General features: G+C 40.3%; 1 protein-coding gene across 7 annotated transcripts in view; it reads left to right on the top strand.

Moving 5' to 3' along the window:
- Positions 1 to 23,032, top strand: part of ARHGEF7 (Rho guanine nucleotide exchange factor 7) — a 367,648-nt gene that overhangs the window by 301,115 nt on the left and 43,501 nt on the right. The window contains exon 19 of one of the 7 annotated variants that reach the window (XM_029604696.1): positions 257 to 433. The exons of 5 other annotated variants lie outside the window; for them this stretch is intronic. In XM_029604696.1, coding sequence (XP_029460556.1) covers positions 257 to 433 — 177 coding nt within the window. Of the gene's footprint in view, positions 1 to 256; positions 3,417 to 23,032 lie in introns of those variants that run through there. One more of the 7 variants, XM_029604691.1, reaches the window with a different exon arrangement.

Genomic DNA, 23,032 nt, shown 5'->3' with positions numbered 1-23,032 from the left:
TTGATTTTTATGGATCTGCCAAGTTATGTACTGAACCATTACTAGACAGAATTCACCCAAAAACTTAGAAAAATGAAGCTCTCGATGTACCTTTTAACAGTATTTTCTCTTTTCCTTCTCTTCCCATCACCCTTTGCTTTCGTTTCATGTTATTTTTGATTGTGGCTTTTCTCGTCCATTCTCCTCCTCCTCATCTCCCTTCTGCCTTCTCCACCGCACACCATTCCATTTCATCCCCCCCCCCGAACATCCTTAGCATGGCAAGGCACTGACCTGATGCATAATCACGTCTTGGCTGATGATGACCAATCAAGTCTAGACTCCTTGGGTCGTCGCAGTAGCCTTTCTCGCTTGGAGCCTTCAGACCTCTCGGAAGACTCTGACTATGACAGTATATGGACAGCCCATAGTTACAGAATGGGGTCGACATCTCGTAAGAGCTGTTGCTCATATATCTCTCACCAGAACTAATGCACTTCTGACCTTTTCTTAACAAATGCTTGTTATATCACAACCTGCTTTTTTCTTAGATGTTTTCTCGTGTTCTTTGTCTCTTTTAATGTGATGTTTTAACAATTTGCTGTTGAGTCTCCTGATATTTCTCATGTACTGTTTCAGACTCTGTAGCCAATTTAAATGCGTTCAACAAATAACTGTCTATGAAAAAGGATGTGTATTCTGTTAAGGGTATACGTCATGAATTTGTTTTTTAATGCTGACTGCTGTTGATATGTAGTTCACAATTTTGTGTTTTTACTTTTCCTCCCCTTCCCCAGATAGTCTGGCAGCTGTTCATTTTTTTTAATTTATTTTTTGTGAAACAATGTGTATATTTTTGTATTTTGTACTGAAACCATACTGATTTGTGAGCTAAGTGCCAAGAATTTGAATGACATTATCCCTGTAGTGTTCTAATTTTACTTGTAAAGTAATGGTTGTGGCTCATGCTGGTGTTTGGCACAGAGAGTAAGGCTGCAAAAGAAAATACGGTGTATTGCTTTTGTATGCACATCCTTGGGACTCGTTGACATGTGCGTCCATCCATCCCCTTTGATATTTGCAATTATCTGATGCTACTTTTAGTTCACGTTATTTCACTAATAAGTTTTCAGCCCATCATGAGCAAAGCATACTGAAAGATAGGTTTAGGCATATGCCTGGACTGAATATTATTAGCTTCTGAAGTAATGCTAGTGCGCATTAAGATTAAAAAAAAAAATCAGCTTTGCTGTTTAGCAGTTAAGTGGTATTAACTGGATTCTCATCATAGCACAGTACAAATACCTTTATATGCAACTACAAGCAATGTTAGGTGTAACAAAATGGAGGATTGCAAATTTGTACGTACAGTTGGAACTGACTATAAAATAAGCACAGTAAACTAATTCAGATTTGGGCAAATTTGTGTATAATGGCATTTGATAATTATGATACATTTGATGTTTACATTTCCAGTTTACTGCTTAGACTTGCATGTCTAAAAGCAAAAGAAACTGTTTCCTCAAACTTAGCTTTCTTAGGGGATGATCGTTACGGTTTGAGACATTGGGTAGGAGCTCCTCCTTCCTCTCTGCCAAGCTAGAAAGGGTAAAGTAGACATCTAGTCTTTTAGTCTAAATATATTCAGAAGAAAGCACATGGCTTGACCTTTTTAAAAGAAAAAAATGTTAAAAAGAAATCAATTTAATAGTGCAAGGATTTTTGAATGGATTTTTATATGTACCAGTTTATTACATTTCTGATCATATAACCTTTTACAGAATTAATGTGCCTCTCTGGTCAGTCATGCTTTCACTGCCCATGAAAAGCATCTTGACTCCAGAACAGAAAAGGAATGAGATGCCAGAGATAATCATCCCTGTTGTGCCCATTGTCATCACTTCTATTCTCTTTATATCTCTCTGATCTTCTGAAAAGTTCCAGATGAGCCTGTTAAAGGAAATCGGAGAAGTGAGGGAAAAGTCAGTGTTCTGGGAGCAGACATGACTTGTTTGGAGACGGTGGTATGCTTAGGTCTCAATTCAGCCTGCCTTCTAAAGCAGGGCTTCCCCAGCTTGTCCTGGAGACCCCCGAGCCAGTCAGATTTTCAGCATATCCACAATGAATATGCATAAGATAAATGTCATACTTTGGAAACCTACAATATACAAATGTAATTCATGCATATTTATTGCAGATATCTTAAAAAAAACGAATTGGCTGTGCCCCCCCCCGGACAGGATTTGTAAGACCTGCTCAATAATAAGGATCTCAAACTCTGGTCTAATGTTCACAGATTAGTCTATTGAAGGGCACCGTTAAGAATTTGTTTCTTAGTACTGTGCAGCATAATGAGGTGTGTGGTCTTAAGAATGAAACTAGAAGTCAAAGTTTCTAGTTCCATCAGAGTGCATTTGACCCTGTTTGACTGAAAGTTGCTGTACAGATTCAAGAAAACTCTAGGAGCAGTTGAGTATATGGCAGCTAAATTTCACTGCAAAACATGCAATGTCATGCATTTGGAGTACAAAACTCCAAGAGTACTATGTGATGTTGAGTGAGAAACGGATTCTTGGCAAGAAGGAGAGAGAACTTGGGAGTGACCATGTTTGCTCATCTCAAGGGAGCAAAACAGTGAAGCCAGAGAAATTCTGGGGTAAATAAGGGGCGAGATGACCAGTAGAAAAAAGGCATTAATACATCTGTACAGATTATTGGTAAGACCTCTACCTCTAGTCCAGTTCTGGAGGCCATATCTCTGAAAGAATATAGAAGGTGGTCCAGAGAAGTGCTACCAAAATGGTGCAAGGTCTGCACTAAAAGCTAAATGAGATGAGATATAAGGACTCAACTATGTAGAGGAGAAGAGAAGTGGGGGCTGAGACAAACATTCAAAGACATAAATAATGCAGAAGAAGAAAACCTTTTCAGTGGAAAAGAAGTTCTTAGGTCACGGTATGAGGCTCCAAAAGGGGTAGATTAAGGTTAACATTAGAAAATGTTTCTTCACAAAAAGGGTGACAGATGCATGAATTGGCCATCTGTGGAGGTGATGGAGACAAAAACAGTAAATGTATTCAAAAAGACACAGGATAATTACAGAGGATCCCTAGTTATTAAGAAGTGAAAGTGAAAAGAGAGCCAAAAATCTACTGGGGTCATTGACATTGAACCAGGAAGTAAGTTGGGCATACTAGATGGCCTCTACCATCATATTCTTTGTATTAAGGATTGTTGAAGTAAAAGGGACAGGAGTAGAAGAAAATAATCCCCATTATCAAATGATGTAGCAGTGGCAAACCGTGAGTATACCTGGATTTCACGGTGAACCTGGAAGATGTGGTAGGCCAGATTGACAAACTGAAGAGTAGTAAATCACCTGGACCAGATGGTATACACCCTAGGGTTCTAAAAAAACCTCAAAAATGAAATTTCAGACCTATTTCAATTAATTTGTAACCTATCTTTAAAATACTCTGTTGTACCTGAAGACTAGAAGGTGGCCTATGTAACCCTGATATGTAAAAAGGGCTCCGGGGTGATGTAGGATAGACCAGTGATTTCAGTGCCAGGAAAAATCGTGGAAACTGTTATAAATAATAAAATCACAAAACATTTAGATAGTCATGGTTTAATGGGACACAGCCAGCATGGATTTACCCAAGGGAATAATTCTCTCACAGATGTCCTACTCTTTTTTTGAAGGGGTGAATAAACATTTGGACAAAAATGAACTGGTAGATGTGGTGTATTTGGATTTTCAAACTGTATTCAACAGAGTCCCTCATGAGAGGTTTCTAAGAAGCTACAATAACATATTTATAAATGATCTAGAAAGGGGTAAGACGAATGAGGTGATTAAATTTGCGGATGACACAAAATTATGCAGAGTAGTTAAATCTCAAGCGGATTATGATAAATTGCAAGACTGAAAGATTGGGCTTCCAGATGGCAGATGAAATTTAGTGTGGACAAGTGCAAGGTGTTGCATATAGGGAAAAATAACCCTTGTTGTAGTTACACAATGTTAGGTTCCGTCTTAGGAGTTACCACCCAGGAAAGAGATCTAGGCATCATAGTGGATAATATATTGAAATCGTCAGCTTAGTGTACTGTGGCAGTCAAAAAAGCAAACAGAATGTTAGGAATTATTAGGAAGGAAATGGCAAATAAAACTATGGATGTCATAATGCCTCTGTATTGCTTCATAGTGAGAGTACACCTTGAATACTGTGTGCAGTTCTGGTCGCCACATTTAAAAGAAAAAAAAAAAGTTGAACTGGAGAAAGTGCAGCTAAGGATGACTAAATTAAGGGGCGTGGAACGGCTCCCCTATGAGGAAAGGCTAAAGAAGTTAGGGCTGTTTAGGAGGGCTATGATAGAGGTCTACAAAATCATGAAAGGACTTGAACAGGCTAATGTAAATCGGTTATTTACTCTCTTAGATAATAGAAGGTCTAGAGGCCATTCCATGAAGTTAGCAAGTAGCTCATTTAAAACAAATCAAAGACAATTCTGTTTCACTTGGCACATAGTTAAGCTCTGGAATTCATTGCCAGAAGATGTGGTTACATCAATTGCTGAGTCTCTGGGGAAAGACTAAAAAGCTCCTGGACTCTGTTTACAGCTCTCTTTTTTTTTTTTCTTCATCTTTGGGAGCTAGTCCATTTCCCACACCTTTCTTCTCTATAGTCTGGTCTTCTAAACATACCTCCAAAAAGGAGATGCTGTGTCCTTCATTCTGATGCAGGGTAGCGTTGCAGTTGTGCTGTCATGAGCCAGGTCCACTAGGTCTGAGTTCAGATGGCGTGGTACTGGTTCCCTATTCACACACCTCCTCGTTCGGCCTCTTTTTGACTTTTCTCTCCAGGGTTTTTCACAATCCAGTGTGTCATGCACCATTGCCAGCTCCTGCTCTTGCTCCTTGCAGTTGATACTGAAAATATTGGATGCCATCTCATGCTGATTCATCTGCTCATGAATGACACTGATGGTCATTGCAGGTGGAGGAGGAGCAGTATCTGGTTGCTGTTTTGTCTACAACCTCTTCAAAATCGATTGCACAGATGTCCTTCCTGAAAAAGAATCACTTTTGATATCTTTCCGGTTCTTTGTTTTCTGTGGATGACGAATCCTTTGAGGAGCTTTCCTCTTTGGTCTCCACTCCATCTCCATTAGATGAATCGTTGATATTCTCTGTCTGACACTGAAATTCCAATTTTATTATTGTTTTGGACCATTTCCTAACTAGAGTTTTCACAGTTCCTATTACTGGTAACAAAGAGACCTCAGTCTTTGCTGCTTCTTTGTATATGCTTACTTTCTTCTTGAGAGAATCAACTGAATCCATACCAGTGGCGTAGCCAGAATTGATTTTTTTGGGTGGGCACAAGGTTAACATGGGTGGGCTGTAGGCATGCAGGTCTACTAGCTGTTTTTTTACTGATAAATAATGCCAAATTATGCAGCATAGCATTCACATCTACGCCTAAGTATGAGGTCTACTTAATGATACAAACATAATTCACGGTGATTTGTGGTACTTTAGCCTTCTTATTATTACGATTTTATACACGGCTCCTACCTGTCCATAAATTTTGAGAGAGCGGTTGTGTTGCTTATATTTAAATTGCTAACATCTCAAAATATAGATATATATTTTTACCTTTGTTGTCTGATCTTTGTATTTTTCTAATCAGTTGGTCCTGGTCTCTTTTTCCCTTATAGCTCATTTCCTAATTCCTTTTCAGTGTCTTTCTTCTATTACTGTCTTCTTCCCTTCCACACACACACACACACATACCCGCTTTCTCTCACAGACTCCCTCTCACACACTCAAGCTGTCACTCTCATATGCTCTCCCCCCCCCCCCCCCCAAGCTCACATTCAAGTTCTCACTTTCTCACCCCTCCCCAGGCTTATATTCTTATGCACACACAGACGCACATCCAGGCACCCATTCTCACCCACACACATAAACCCAGACTCCCATTCTCATCCACAAACCCATTCTCCCAGTCTCACCCACACATATTCAAGCTCCCATTCTCACCCACCCACACAGACCCAGGCTCTCATTCTCACCCATATATACACACATTCAAGCTCCCATTCTCACCCACCCACAAACCCAGGCTCCCATTCTCAACCACACATACACACATTCGAGCTCCCATTCACCCACATATTCAAGCTTCCATTCTCACCCACATACACACCCAGGCTCCAGTTTTCACCCACACACACTCCCATTCTCATCCACACATACACATTCAAGCACGTGCACAGCTTCCCCTTTCTCCCCCAGAGCAGGAAGATCAGCTGCCTCTCCTGCTGCCACCGGCCTCCTGCTATCTTTGGGCGTCGGGCCGTACTGCCCGCCGAACTTCCTGTCGGGGGGGGGGGGGGGAGCGGAAGCGCAGCGCACAACGTCCGCTTCCTCCCTCCCCCCCCCCTCCCTAAGCAGGAAGATCGGCCCGACGCCCGAAGATAGCAGGAGGCCGGTGGCAGCAGGAGAGGCAGCTGATCTTCCTGCTCTGGGGGAGAAAGCGGAAGCTGTGTGCGGCGCTTCCGCTCCCCCAAACAGGAAGTTCGGCAGGCCGTTTGGTCCGAAGATAGCAGGAGAACGGGTGGCAGCAGGAGAGGCAGCTGATCTTCCTGCATTGGGGGGGAGGAAGCGGAAGCTGCGCGTGACGCTTCCGCCCCCCCCCCCTGAACCGGAAGACCGGTTGGCCATACGGCCGCAGCAGCGCTTCCCCATGTGTGCCGTGATGGCGCGCGAGGCGTGGGTTCTCTTGTTCGCTCTCGCGGGGATGGGATCCCGCGACAGCCTTGCAGTTCCGGTGCCAGTTGGGTGGGCCTGAGTCTAAGTTGGGTGGGCACCTGCCCACCCAGGCCCACCCGTGGCTACGCTACTGATCCATACTGTTCCTTTTTGAAGACGGACAATTCTTGTCCACTGTTCAATGTGGATCTGCTCCTTTATCCATGCAGAGGTTAACTAGTTTTTTGCACTCTGAAAGTGAGGCATGTATCAGGCCCTCCCCCGTATAGTTTCACATAGTCAGCAAATATTTCATGCAGGTCTCCTCACTCTCCCTGAAAGGACTATGCCATCTGGCAGCCTCCAAACTGTTTTTTAAGAGGCCAGTTAGAAATGTATATTATGGTTAATATGGTTACTCTTCACTCTCTCCTCTTAATTTTGTTCGCTCATCTCTCCCTCAGTCTTTTCTCGCTCCCAGCCCTTCTTCTCCCCCTCTCACCTGCGCCCTCTTCCCCACTCCCTCGTTCGATGTAATTTTCCTTTCTTCGAGTTAATTGTAAACTGGCGTGATGTGTTCCACGAATGTCGGTATATTAAAAGTTCACAAATAAATAAGTAAAACAAACAAACTTTATTGTGCTTTATAAACTAGTTTACAGTTAAACCAGTGGGAAGCATGATTTCTTTTGAAATGGTTACCAGCTGACGTCAGATTGCGGAAATGATCTCTACTATTGCCAATCTCTATGCAAAGAAATTGCTAAATAAGCCATTCTCATTCATCCAGTATGAAAATTAAAATTAGACCTAATGGAAAAAAAGAAAAATTTACTTCAACCTTCCATCTACCTCACTTTCAGATGCTTAAAGGATAAATTTGAATAGGTTTGATGTTTGAACTTTGTAACTGTAATTGCATTTAAGCAGCAGGGCACATTACCTAAGAAGGTGATGGAATTTCTTTCATCGAAGGTGTTTGTGTAAATGTTTTTAACAATTTATATTCGGCTTCTGTACAGTTCTAGGCAGAGCACAATCGACATACATAATATCTCAATGCACATCTAAAACAGTGCAGCAAGTTAAAAACAAAACAACAATAATAAAATATGATAAAAACAAGAATGAACTATTTTAAAACATAAAAATGATAAAAACATTAAAGAAACAAAGGAGCACAAACATCATCATGAGATACTCAAACTGCCAATTATTTCAAAATGTGCTGAAGGGCACTGTATTCCTAAACTTTAGCCAAAAGCCTGATTGAAAAGGTATGTTTTCAGGTTTTTGCAAAATTTTACTAAGAAATGCTCATTTTATTTTAATGATTCTGATATGCACATTATAAAATACTGTAGTAGATCTCTGTGCGGCCATATACACATGATATGGAGCCACACAGAGTTGTTTGAAAGTTACCCTTTAAGTCAAATTCCTCAGTGCTTTTTTTCCAGGCGTTTTGGCTTGCACAATTTTTGCGCTGCAAATTTCTTTCTTTCTGATGTTGCAGAGAAATTCTTGGATGAAGTTTGCACTGTTCCCAAATTGTCAGAAAACTGACACAGATTTTTTGCATGCTTTTTGTCCTTATTTTGCCTGCCACTTACGTTTGTCTCCTAGTTTAAAAATGGCACATAGTTCAAATACATAACCCATCTAACTCTTATAGTTAATATTTCTCTGTGATGGTATGATTTTCCCTTCCTGGTCATGGTTTTCTCTCCTCATTCAATATGAATCTTCTGCATAGTGTCAGGATAGTATCATTTTAAGAATATAAGAAATTGCCATGCTGGATCAGACCATCAAGCCAGCATCCTGTTTCCAACAGAGGCCAAATCAGGCCACAAGAATCTGGCAATTACCCAAACACTAAGAAGATCCCATGCTACTGATGCAATTAATAGCCATGGCTATTCCCTAAGTGAACTTGATTAATAACAGTTAATGGACGTCCTCCAAGAACTTATCCAAACCTTTTTTAAACCCAGCTACACTAACTGCACTAACCACATCTTCTGGCAACAAATTCCAGAGTTTTATTGTGCGTTGAGTGAAAAAGAATTTTCTCAGATTAGTCTTAAATGTATTTTTACTGTGAGTTTTTGCTTCTATGGCCAACTTCTTTTCAAATTCTCTCTTAGCCTGTTATATCAGTGTCTTACATTTAACTTTCCAATGCTTATGCATTATCCTATTTTCTTCTGTTGAATCCTTCTTTTGGCTAAAATCGCTTCTTTCTCCTTACCTTTTATCCATGCCAGTAATCATTTGCCTTAATTTCCACGTTTCTTAATGTGTGGAATACATCTGGATTGTGCTTCTAGGATGGTATTTTTTTTACAATGACCACACCTCTTGCACACGTTTTAGCTTTGTAGCTGCTCATTTCAGTTTTCTTCTATTTTTCTCATTTTATCAGTTTCCTTTTTTAAAGTTTAGCACGAGAGCCATGGATTTGCTTACTGTCCCCCTTCCAGTCATTAATTCAAATTTGATCACTATTGCCAAGCGGCCCCACCGCCATTACCTCTCTCACCAAATCCGGTGCTCCACTGAGAATTAGATCCAAAAATTGCTCCCTCTCGGTTCTCAACCCGGCTTGCGGGTTGAAAACCGGACGCTCAATATTGCCAGCGTCTGGTTTCCGAACCCGTGGCTGTCAGCGGGCTTGAGAACTGACGCCGGCAAAATTGAGCGTTGGCTGTCAAACCCGCTGACAGCCGCTGCTCCTGTCCCTAAAGAAGCGCTAGGGACGCGCTAGTGTCCTTAGCGCCTCTTTTTACCTGTTTCTACCGCCGGACCTAATTTGCATACTGTATCGCACGCACAGGAGAGTGTCCTGTGCGCCCTCGGACTTTACTGTATCGGCCCTTTAGTTAGCTTCCCTAATTTCTCTTAGCATTTCACTGTCTGTCTCACCATCTTGGCCAGGTGGATGGTAGTATACCCCTATCACTATAGTCTTCCCCAACAGACAAGGGATTTCTACCCATAAAGATTTGATTGTGCATTTAGTCCCATGCAGGATGTTTATCATGTTTGACTCTATGCCATCCCGGCCATAAAGCGCTACACCACCTCCTGGGTGCTCCTCTGTTATTGTGATATAATTTGTACACCGGTATAGCACTGTCCCATTGGTTATTCTCCTTCTACCATGTCTCTGAGATGCCAATTAAGTCTGTCATCATTCACTGCTATACATTCTCCCATCTTGCTTTTCAACATTTATGTGAGTGACATAACAGAAAGTTTGTCAGGAAATGTTTGTCTTTTAGCTGATGATACCAAAATCTGTAACAGGGTGGACAGTTAGGAAGGAGTGGAAAACATGAGGAGGGATCTAGCGAAGCTCGAGAAATGGTCCAAGGTCTGGCAGCTAAGATTTAATGCTAAAAAAAAAAATAAAAAATGGGTTTTTGCATTTAGGATGCAAAGCCCAAGGAAAAGATACAATATTGGAGGTGAAATTATAAGCACAAAGGAAGTGTGGAATCAGATGATCTTAAGGTGGCCAAACGGGTGGATAAAGCAACTGAAAAAGCCAGAAAGATGCTTGGCTGCAAAGGGAAAGGCATAGTCAGCAGATAAAGGGAGGTGATATTGCACCTGTATAGGTCCCTGGTGAGACCTCATTTGGAAATACTGTGTATAGTTCTGGAGACCGCACCTTCAAAAGGATAGAAACAGAATGCAGGCAGTCCAGATGTGGCTATTAAAGTGATCCGTGGTCTTCATTGTAAAGCAGATGGGGGTAGACTTAAAGATCTAAATATGTATACCTAGTGGAAAGACGAGAGAGGGGAGATATGATAGAGACTTTCAAATTATGCACAGGAGGGGTGAGCCTTTTTCCATGGAAAAGAGGCTTTATTTATTTAGCAGGTTTTTTTTATATACCGCTTATACACAAAATAGTGGACTAGGTGGTTTACAGACTAAAAACATACATATTTAATAGAACCGAGGGGTCATGAGATGAGGGTGAAATGGTGTACATTCAGGAGAAATTTAGGAAATATTTCTTTACAGAGAGGGTGGGGGATGCATGGAACAGCCTCCCAGTGGAAGTGGTGGAGACGAAAACAGTATCTGAATTCAGGAAAGCATGGGGATAGATACAGGGGATCTCTAAGGAAGTGATGAGAATTATAATGCTAAATTAATCGGACAGATGGGCAGACTGTATGGGCCTTACGGGCTTTTTCTGCCACCATGTTTCTGTTTTCTATGAATCCACGACCATTTCCTAGGAAAGGGAAGTGGGGAACACCTGCATGAACACGTGTGTGTATGTTTGTAGCATTTTAACCAATACACATGCAAATTAACTTTTCTGATAGCATTGATATAAAAATACAAGTCTGACAAATTGCAATAGGGATCAAAGTATATGCTTTGATCTCTATTGCAAGTCCTTAACTAGAAACTTCTAGTAAACTACTTGCTCATGAGTCATGGGGGAAGGGTGTCATGAGATACTGAGTAAGGTTTTTGCAGTATTGCCATATTTGTTTAGAAACGAGGGCCTCTGTTTTCCAAAATTTGAAAATGTGCAAAAAATGAAACACCAGGGACAAATATCTGCAGGGCACAGTGAAATCTCGCCCCGTGCTGAGCCAAGTATCTTTTTGCTATAGCAGTGGTATTCACTCCCCAGTCCTCCAGGGTTGCCAATAGGGCTTGGTTTTCAAGGATATGCCTGAAAAGCTGAATATACCGTAAATAAATAATAAACTTAGGGATATTCTTGGAAACCTGACCTGCTGGTGGCTGGGAGTGAATACCATTGTTCTGTAGAACAGGGGAAAAAAAATTGTCATTGGTGGAATAGGTTCAGATACGCCGCCATTTAGTAATACTCAGGAAATTTGCAGGATTGAGGCCAAGGTGATTTTCAGGCACTTAGCTCAGTAGTTTTCTATTTTCAGTTCAGAAGAAATGGAGTTTTTGTATATTTGCATAACAAGTCCCTCGTATATCTCTGGCTAATGGAAATTAGATGGTTCTTCCAAAATCATTTTATGCCCATGATGCACTGAAGATGGTCTATTATCTCATTTTAACTGTGTGTGTGCCCGCGTGTGTGTGTATGAGACTGTATATGGATGCTTGCTGTATTGAAGCTAGTAAAAACATTATAAGCGAAGTGGCAAAATTCTATGCACTCACTCTACATCGGAAAAGTACACTTAAAAAGAGTAATGTGGCTAGCATGTTTTGATGTAATTGTCACCTCAGTTATTGCTTATGATATTAAATATGTTACACACATTCATCCTTAAGCAACAACATTGTGTTACAGAACAATTCCGATATTTTCAGCTCTGGCTAAACTTTTAGAGGCCGGATTCACTAAGGGCTATTCTCCCATTTTGTGTCTGTGGAAGAGGGGGCAGGAAGCTTAGCTTAGTGAATCAGGTCTTTAGTTGAATTCTATTATATATATATATATGTAACATAGGTTGAAAATGGCGTCACATATGATATACAGTTGCTGCATTTAGAATTTCCTTTGTAATAGAGTAATGGAAGATTTTTTTTTTTTTTGTCTCATGCAGATTTTCCATTTTATTGAATTTGTGTGCATCAGATCTTTGGCTGTTTACCACTATTTAGTGCACCAACGCTTTGGCTGTTTACTACCACCGTTCAGTATGGTGATAGTTTTGCCTTCACTTTTAAGACAACTGTAAAATACCAGTTTTTTTTAAAGTCACAAAGAATGAGCTGTTGAGAATGGAGACAAAAGAATTATTTAGATAATGTTTTATGTTTTGTATTTTTGTTGGTTTTTTTAAAGTAAGAAATCCAGGTGTGCAAATGGTGGTATTCAGTCCAGAGGTGCAGTGTTTTTTCAGTATATAATGTGAAACTTTAGTCCTGCTAATATCTTATGTTTATGCAATTCTGTAATATATCTAAATGTACAGCTAGTATTATGGATGGACACTGGTCTGATTTAGAGGCTAAGTTTTGACCATTGTCTCTCCTTCTCACCTGATTTAAATGGTGTTGTCATTGAATTAGTATTTACCATAAATTCACACTAAAAAAAATTGAGTGTATTACAGAATCTTGCCAAAACACCATTCTGGGTCTTCATGGTACCATTAATATTGCTATTTCTATATATTTGTGCATTTCATCTGTGAATGGGATAAGCCATCATAAGGGAAACTGCCTTTTGAAAATATGAAATGGATGTATATCTGAATGTTGCATTGTTTTGTACAGTATACATATTTGTGGTTATATATGGCAACAAAGTGGGGTTTTTTGTTGTTTTTTTTAAGGAAAAAAACTCTGTTATGTACAGTTGAAATAAATTTTGCCTTTGCTAGCCTGTGACTTCAATATTTAATTATTTAAGGCAAAAAAAGACAGCATAACTCACAACATTTTGTACTTTGCTCAAAGCTTCTTCTCTTCCTCAAGAGCTGTGTATAGATAAAAGCCAAATAGTAACAGCAAAAAGTAAATCTGTTCATGTAACTTCAGTAAAATTTAAGAACTTTTTGATGTATAGATAGCCTTCAAAATTAATTTGTGCTTCGTCTGTTTTATCTATTTTTTTTCTTCTGTTTCGTCCATTTTATGGCTGCTTTGTTCAGTTTCTGGAGCTCTCGTGCACTGAATGATGCAGCTTTCCAGGATCACTCAGGTGCATTGTTTACCTGTGCGCTCATACATTTGTATTGAATTGAAAGGACTTTTTTTTGTGATATTTCCATTTAGAGAGCGTTTTTCAAAGCTACTTCCGCAGGTAAAACATGGAAATGGGCTTTTAGACAATGACCTGCCCTATATGTGCAAACTTTTATTCACAGTAGGGGAGGCGTTCCCAGGGTCAGGGAAGGGAAAACATTTTGGTATTTGAAAAGTACGTGCACACTTTTTCTCGGAAAAACTCCCCACACTGATTAGCAATTGGCTTTTGATGGATATTTCCCAAAGGGAAAAGTATGTGCCCGTGCTTTTCTTTTCAGAATTCGCGTGAAGACCGCCGGTAAAAAGTACCGGTAGACTTTGCATCAGTGCAGGCAATTTTTAAAATGTCTCCCTTTAGGAACATATTAACTCAACTGGGAGGGTACTGCTACCATATTGCACGGCATATTTTTATCTTATGAAGCAACAAGAAGGTTTGCAGTTACAGCATGTGGGACACGGAATGAGCTGCAGCGTTTCGGATTTCCTGAAATTTCACGAGTTCTGTTTTTCGGCTGCAGCAGATTTGTATTTATTTAGTTAAGCATACTTATATCCCTGGTTGATACTAAACTGACCAACGTGTGATGTACATAAGCAGGGGAATCAAACACATCAGAAAGCAATATTTGCACATATAACATTCTTAGGTGCACTTAGTATGTACAAATTGGTACCGAAATATAAGGCATTTAAGAATGCCCTTGTCACTTTATGGCAAAACCAATGTTTTATTATCTTCCTGAGTGTTATTTAGTCTGGAGAGTTTTACCAGTGTCCAGATTGCCCACTGAACAATAACGTACATCTCATAAAGAAAATACCCAGTGGTAATTGGTGATGGAGGGATAATCTATTGCTAATCCTCAAAATTCTTGAATATCAAATGTGTTCCTTCTGCTTATTCTTAGCCAACGATGACCAAACAAAAGTTCTACTTAACTGCTCCAAAGAATGCTTAAAGGAAATGAAATGGCCACCATTCAAGGCATCATCAGTGTTAGCATGTGCTTGTTAAACCCTCTGCCTTTTGAATAGTCATAGGTCATGGTGTTAGATTGTTCCAACTCATCTTTCTATAAATTTTTCTTTTTTTGCTTTGAACAGTAGTGACTGAAATATTTTACTTGCAAAAAGAAAAATGAATAAAAAGATCTATTCTTCTACTTTGGATTTCTACCCCTTTGGATGGATAAGCATATAAATTCCCATACTTAAACCAACATCAGCTTCCCCAGCCTCTCAACCCTTCCTGTCACTGCTCTTCATTATCTGTACCAAGCATGTCCAAGTTCTGTTAGAGCTGGCCTCTACCACCTCTTCTGGTAGACCATTTCAGGCCTTGATTCTTACAAGACCAATACTGAATCCAACACTGAGGTACCTTTCTGTCATCAACCAAATGTTGTAATAATCCATACAGCCACCAATATTTTTAAGTCTGTTTGTATAAAATATCTGGACTCCCGGGATTAACTGGCAATTGGGTTTTAATCCATGGTTGCTCTGTACAAGTTACCTGAACCTTTTTGGAAGCCTGATGCAGTTGCAATAGGGACTGTTCAGAGTTGTTACTTCTGCTCCCTACAGGTTACTGTAGTGCTATTAAAGCTGTAACCATGGCTGCTCTGCGCAGGCTACCCTAGTTTTCTTGGTAGATTGATGCAGTCATACCACTTGTCTGTCCTTTTGGCTTTTATTCTCCTCTCTTTGGCTCTAGTTTCATATGACCGAGTAAACGCTCAAGCCCCTGCATTCGTTTCTTTTACCTGTTCCCCTTCCTGTCCTTACTACTGCTCTGTCTGTTCCAAGCATGTTTAAATTCTGTCATGGTTTGGTTACCATGACCTCTACTGGATGGATATTCTACCACCCTCTCAGAAAAGTGTTTTCTCATATTTATTGCGTACCTTCCTCCCTCCAACTTTATCATGACCCCCTTGCCCCTGAATTTCCTTATCAATGTCCACATCTCTCCAAAAAGGGGATGCAAACATTGAAACAGACAATGGCCTACTCCAAAAAAATAAAAAGCACAGGTTCCAAATAGGCCTCGAACTTCTTTTCCCACACTTTTTCTACCCTTAGGCATCTCCTAGTAGGTGCTTTCTGCAAACATTGATGGAGCCCCTCATCCATTTTAGAGGATGCCAGCTCCTTATCACAAGTTTTAAGTGCCTCTTATACGTGTGATTAGTAGATATCAGTTTCTTCTGTTAATATGTAGAACGTCAACTGAAGCCATTCAAATCTTTCTTTTGAATACTTGGGCCAATGTTCATATTTATTTATTTTATTTATTTAAAAGTGTTTGTATACCGTCTTTACATATGCCCTGTCTTTCCTACCCAGGGCAATGAATACAAGAATTGTACATTTTAAAGAGTGGGTTGCACAGGAATGTTTTGGCAGTATCCTCCCATTTCATTTTCAATGATTCCTCAATTTCTGAAATGGTATATAGGCTGATAATAAAAACAAAGTCTTTAACAATTTAATACAGCATCTATTCTTGGAATATGACGAAGGGGGAAGAGGAAACAGATTCTCTTTCCAAGTCTAACCATAAATGATTACTACTTTCCTTTGGTTCGTACAATCCACCTTGTTGCAAAATATATGCATGGTGGTACGGAAGAAAGGCTGGGAAGGTGACCCTGCCTTTCTCTTTGCTCATTTTAAATTTCCATAGAGCTATCTACAGAGATGGCCTTTTCCGGAAGAAATCGGAAGGCATACAGTCTACTTTCCCATAGGTCATCAGACAAATGTTTTGGCAAAACACTTAAGTTTAATTCATCCGCAGGATAATAAACATTTTAATAGCTTCAAGTCCTTTTCACCCACCCCTGTTAAAGTAACTTCCTGAAGTAAACCTTCAATTTTCCCCAACAGTAATCAAACTTCCTTCTGCTTCTTTGGTCTTCCAGCTCAATCAGAACCACTGCTGGGATCTGGCGCCATGAGCTTTCATTCACAACTACCAGGGTTCTTTCCCCCCTTGATTTATTATCGCCTCCCAGCTGACGTTAATCCAGCTATTGTAGGAGCACTCCTCAACTGGGGGCCATGCACCTTGGCTTCTTCTGAAACCCTCTGATCATGGGCACTAAATCCGATCACTAGGTGTCACCATTTCACGATGTCTGTGATTGCCAGCCCAGGTACCTGGGGAGTGCAATATTTGATTCCGATCTCTCCACATGGCAGAGCACTGCCATTGATTCTCCAGGCAAGCCCAGAATTCTTTTCTAAATCATAATCTATCGCTCCCATGTACCATATGCCTTCTTGTTTCCATTGAAATGAGTAAGGATCTAAAATAGCCTTTGTACAATGAATACTTAGAGGAAGAGTTTTCACTTTTTACATATTAATTTCATAAGCAGATAGATCCAAAAACAAGGCAATAGTGTCTGTTTAGGAATGCAAACCTCTTAACTCAGATTACTATATCACCCTGCATAGATAGATAATTTACATTCACTCTCTTTAACACTGAACCCATGAATCTATTTTATTTGTTTAATAGCATTTGTTAAAGGGTTTAATGCTTAATTAAACAAAACTCTGTGACAACCCTGTCTAGTTGCTCCCACTCCACTGATCGAAATTAGCTTTTTAAAGGCTATTGCAAAAATAGTCTTGCATAATCTGTGACATAACAACCCTTTAAAAAATTTGACTGGTCCATGTGGAGTAATCCTCCTATACATTTGTTTAATCTCTGGGCTAATATATTAGCATAAATTTTACAACACACATTAATAAGAGATGTCTGCAATTTTGAATAAGCAAGTAGGTCTCTAGCTGGCTTCTCCAATACTATAATCATGGCCTCTGCTTTACTTTTGGAAATGAAATCTTGATATGGTTTGGGAGAGAGCTTATTTAAGTTTTTACAAAATGTCCCTATAAAACCCTCAAGTCCAAGTGACTTCCAAGGAGTTAGAAATTTAATAGCTTCCTGAATTTTCTTCTAATTGTAGAGTCCAGTTTACATTTTTTCCTCCAGAAAATTAACTAGGGTCAATCCACTGTATTAAGAAATGTATTAATATGCTCAATATTACATATAGCTTCTTATCGAAACTTTGCTCAACAATTTATGGGGTACTCTTTTAATCTATTTATCCTTGTAAATTAATTTATGATGTCATGATTGCACAGCTTGAATTCTTTCCCTATTCCTTTTGGCTTTTAAATATTGTGCTAAACAACCTATTCTGTTACTTTCTGAATAAGTAACATTCTGTAAGTAAATTGATTTGCCTGCTTGTTGACTATGAACAGTATTATATTTGTATTTCATCTTTTGAAGTTGCAACAATAAAGTGTTACCTTTCCTGTTAATGTGTTGGTTCTCTATATATTTGATTTCTCTTCAAATTATGTAGTTCCTGCCTCTAAATCTTTTCTTTCCATAACTAATCACTCCCCCAAGAGTTGTTTTAAAAACATTCCATGAATCATTAAATGAAGAAGATTCCGCAATTGCCATATTAATTTGATCTACCGAATCTGGATCCTCCTGAAGCCTAGGGTTAAAGAGCCAAAATGGTTTGTAAATACTTGGTCTCCTAGCATAAAGTTAGATTTTTCAGTGTGATCAAATATTAATCTACTATAAATCTCTATCTGGACTAGTGAAGCATAAGGAGCTCGGATATGAAGAAAGTCCTATTCTAGTATATATCTGATGAGGAAAGGAGAATGACTATAATTTCTATCTGTAGGATGAAAGACTGTTTATTATCTTTGGAAGTTTAGAGAGCAATTTTCCAACAGCATGCCTAACTGCAAAGTCGTTTGTAACCATGGATCTTGTGGCTGTTTTTCACAGGGAAACTATGTTGGTGGTTTCCCTTTAAAAATTGCCCATGGGTACGAGGTACCCATGAACTTTGCACTTTTCCTGTGGGCAAACGTCAGCTGGAAAGCAATCTTCGTAGTTTTGAAAATCTACCGTACACATGTGTTTCCCTACCCCATCCTCTTCCTTCCCTCTGAAATGCTTCCTTTCAGTCTGGCTAAAAGGACCAGGGCATTTTCAGACAGACCATTTTACCCAGGCAAATGGCTTTCAAAACTCTGTTTTGGTATCTTTGCCTTTACATTTAGATTGCCTTTCTAAACCCAAATCTAGAGATTGATCGAAGTACCCTTCTTTAATAGGCATGTCTCCTGACGAGCAAATATAATTTACAAAACTTTAAACGAATTCCAGTGAATCCACTGTTGGAGCATATGTACCGGTAATTAGAAAAATGTTCTTTCTGTGCTCAGAGATGCAGCACCAGTAATCTACTTCCTTTCCATATCTGATGGTTGATAGATCAGTTTAAGGTTTCAGAATTTTATATACAAGATATCCTCTCTCTTTTTCCAGTGACAAGCAGGGCTGAATTCGCCATGACACATGGGTGACATCATCCAAAGGTGCCAAATAGACCCATCGTTCTAGCTCAGAGGGTTGTTTTTTTTTACCGAGCATATATGGGCGTTCCCGCACACATGCTGCCTGCCTTGTCAGCCCCCCAGTCTCTCTTTGTCCTATTTACTGTTCTGACATGAACCCTCTCTCTTGTTAAAATTATTTCCCCTTTGGGTTCTTTTCTCTGTCTTCCTCAGCAGCATCTTAACAGCATTTTTTAGTGTGAACGTAAAAAAAAAAAAAAGAATACCTATAAAAATGTCATGTCCAGTGAGTTCAAGGAACGTGTGTGTGCAGCCAGTTCATGTCAATCACCAATTTGCTATAGGTGCCTGGCCAAGAGCACAATTCTTGAAATTACTATGATTTTTTGAATGTCTTTCAGTGCCCAGTGAAACTGGGCCTTCAGGATAGTGGAGCTCCACAAGCCACCGAAGCTGTTCTTCTCAGAGTGAAGCATCAGGTAACAAGTCAAGCAAGGGCTGCTCAAGCAGGGCTCCCCCACTCATGGTGCTGTTTTGATTCACCGGGATTTTGGGGTCAAGCAAGTTGAAAAACAAGGGCCACTGGAACTGTTTCGCTTCATGTCCAATCCATGACTTTGTCCCCTTCACAGGGCTCCAAGGCTTTAAAGAGACAGTTCTGCTCAACTCCTCCAGTGTCCACTCTGACACAGCAGCAACTTCCTGCATGGGGGATGTCAGTTGAAGATACTGCAACAGGCTCAGCTTAAGCCAGGACTGAGTTTTTGATTGACCTTCACATTAAGACCTTCCAGTAGGATGGAGGATTTATCTGATTCTCTACAAGTGGATCACCAAGGGCTTCTGAGTCCTCAAAATTGTGGAATTTGGTTACTGCTTGCAGTTCTCCCAAATTCCAGTACCTTCCCAATGTTTATTCTTCAGTCCACATTTGTCTCGCATGATTCAGCTTTGACTCAAGGTACAATTGCTTTTCTTTCAGCAAGCGATAGAACTGGTACCTGCCGAGGAATGTGGCAAGGGTTTCTACTTTTGGTATCTCCTTACCCCCAAGAGGTCAGGGGACTGAGGCCCAACCTGCCACAACCTCTTCTATTGAGAACAATGAGGATCTGAGGGATCTTTTCAACCCTGATACAGTCAAACAATTTTTAATTGATAAGATTAAAAAGTTGTCTTCATAGTTTCTTCACTCATTTCAAGATATTCTGCTGGAAGAAAATATTGAAAACAATTTTCATCCCATGACTGAATGTTTGAAAGCCTCAATGAAATGTTTGCGGTTCCTTCCAGACTTAAGGGACATGGTCTGCAGCAGAATGTCTTCTTCAAATCAACCTATTGGAGCTACACACCATCTGGCATGAGCTAAGGGTGTTTACTTGCCTTTTTCAAAGGATAAGAGCTCTGATCCAAATAGACAATCAGGTAGAGATGTTCTGTGTGAATAAACCAGGAGGCACGGGATCCTGGGCCCTTTGCCAGGAGTTCCAGAGAATCTGGGAATGTATGATCAGGCACAGAACTGCACGTCAGTCTACCTTCCCAGCGTTACCAACACATTAGCACATCACCTCAGCAGGATCTTCCTACCCTATGAGTGGTCTCTGGATCAATCAGTGGCAGTTTGTTTGACCTCTGAGATCTTCCATCCATCGATTTGTTTGCTTTGGAAAGCAATAGGAAAGTCAAAAAGTTTTGTTCTGTTCTTCAAAGTGAGTTCAGGCTTGCGCTGGACACTTTTCTAATACAGTAGGATGCAAATCTGATCTATGCACTTCCTCTAGTGGTGAGGACTGTTCAAAAGATATGGACTTGATGAGCCTTGTTAATCTCAAGGCAGAATTAAAGATTCTAGGCCAGATATTCCGAGCATTTTTCCAACAGACACAATGAGGAAAACTCTTTAATAAGTCTGGCCCAGAGAGTGGTGTAATGCAAAAAAGAAAGAGTAATAAGGTGCTATCAAAGAAAATGCTTACAATCGAAAGAATGCTTAGAAAATAAAGGAAGCAGTGGCTCATCTGCAGTCTGTCTCTATCAAGGATTTCTGCAAAGCTGCATCTTAGTCGTCCATGCACACCTTCACATCCCATTACTGTCTGGGCAATCTTTCAAAGACTGGCCATAAGTTTGGACAAGCAGTTTTGTGCAGCCTGTTTGCCCAGTCGTCCATGCTCCATGGGGAGCCATATTGTTTATTCAGTAAGTGCTCCACAGTGAAACCCTCAGCTTGGGATTCCTCACATGTCTTGGATAATTCAGCCCTATTTTTTGATAGAGAAACATTTTTGCATGCATGTGTTCTCTGTAGATGCATCCTGCTATCTACAGAGAACACCATTTATGGCATGCAAAAATGTTTCTCCATCGAAAAGTAGGGCTGAATTATCCAAGACATGTGAGGAATCCCAAGCTGAGGGTTGCACTGTGGAGCACTTACTGAATAAACAATCTGGCTTCCTGCCTCCCTGTTGAGTCAATTACCTACCTAAAGCTAATCTGTACAAATGGATTCAGGGGCTCACAAGGCAGTGCATGTGTGGTATCTTCCGTCTACTGAGTTAGAGAGGTAGGTCTATTTTGTAACATTTGGCCAGCCATAGGATGATCCTGTGACTGGCCTCACTTACTTCGACACCGCAAGATGCCATTCTCGCCACTCCCCAATGTTGCCCTTTAGGTGCACACACGCACCCATACCAGTGATAAAGGCCCTGCAGCAGGAAAGCGCTTCTGGATATTGTCATGCGGCAGAGTATTTAACCCCCGCACCATGCTCTGACGCACATTCTCAGCAACAGGTCCTCCTGCGTTGCAATGCATGTTGCTACTTGTCTCTTGCCTTGTCTTGCCTCCTTGTTGACCTACCTTGCCTCGTTGTTACCTTCCTGCTTTTGCCTTATTGTTTTCCTTGCCCTGTCCACTCTGCCTGTGTCTTCATCCCCTGTGCCTTGCCTTGTTTGTCAGTCTCTGCTTGATTCCTGGTTCTGAACTCGGCTATGGATACTGCCTTCTCTTCCGGACTGCCATCTGCCCTGACCCCTGCTTGAACCCAGATACTGATTGCTTGCTGCCTGCCTTGGCCTTGACCCAGATATCATTGTTTGCTGCCAGCCCTGACCTCTACCCAAGACCTGACTTCATCTGGCCACTCCTTGCTGGACTCTCGCCTAAGCTCTGCTGGCCTCTGGAACCCAAGGGCTCCATCTGCAGGGAACGGATTTGATGTAGGGGAAGCCTCGGCTCCAGTCCTAGTAAGATCAAGTCCACCAGCTGTCAGCTTGGGCCTAGTAGGTTCGTCTGCTGGGCACCATCAGATGACATCATCCAAGTGTTATCCAAGTTTAAGACTAGAACCCAACACAGAATTTAAAAAAAAATAATTTTAAAACGTGGCTATTCAAACAGGCCTTCCCATAACTCTCCCCTCACCTTCTAGCAAGACATCTAACTCAAGTATCTTTTGATAAAACGTCTGTACAAAGTTCCTCCCCTGGTTGCACCCATTTTTTTTTCCCTTGACACAATCTATATATAAAATGCAATTGAATTGTTTGACTCACTCTCGGCGCACCCTTAACCCCTCTGTCTGCAACCCCCCTCCCCCTTTGGTTGTCTTTTATAATGTTGAGATGTAATTTCTTATTCGTAATACTTCAAAACGTTTATCTATCTGTTCCTTGTAAACCGATGTGATGTGCAAACGAACTTCGGTATATAAAAGCAATAAATAAATAAATAAAATAACTAAATGGCTCATTCATCCTGCTGTCTAGTGAGAACACCATTTGTGGTAAGCAAACATGCTTTTTCTTCCCCATTGTTGGCGAACAAGCCCATTCTTTGACCTCCCCACTTTCAGCTTTACAGATGCCTTAGAAGAGAAATGTGTTTCTGGTAATAATTCTAGATGTAGATTCTTGTTAATAACATAGTATACAATCTTACTTTTAATGGGATAATTTATCATGTTTATATTCAAAGACCGCACTTAATTTATCAATAGACATCATTCCCACATAATCTTATAGGTCTGGATTTCCATGCACTCATTTAAATTACATTTTATCACACGACTATGCAAAATTGTTTTAGTACCAGGAGCCAACATACACTAAACATTTTTGCAATTTTTGCAATGGAATACTC

Source organism: Rhinatrema bivittatum, chromosome 5 (assembly GCF_901001135.1).
Source record: "Rhinatrema bivittatum chromosome 5, aRhiBiv1.1, whole genome shotgun sequence".
NCBI lineage: Eukaryota > Metazoa > Chordata > Amphibia > Gymnophiona > Rhinatrematidae > Rhinatrema > Rhinatrema bivittatum.
This window is presented reverse-complemented; position numbering and strand designations above follow the sequence as displayed.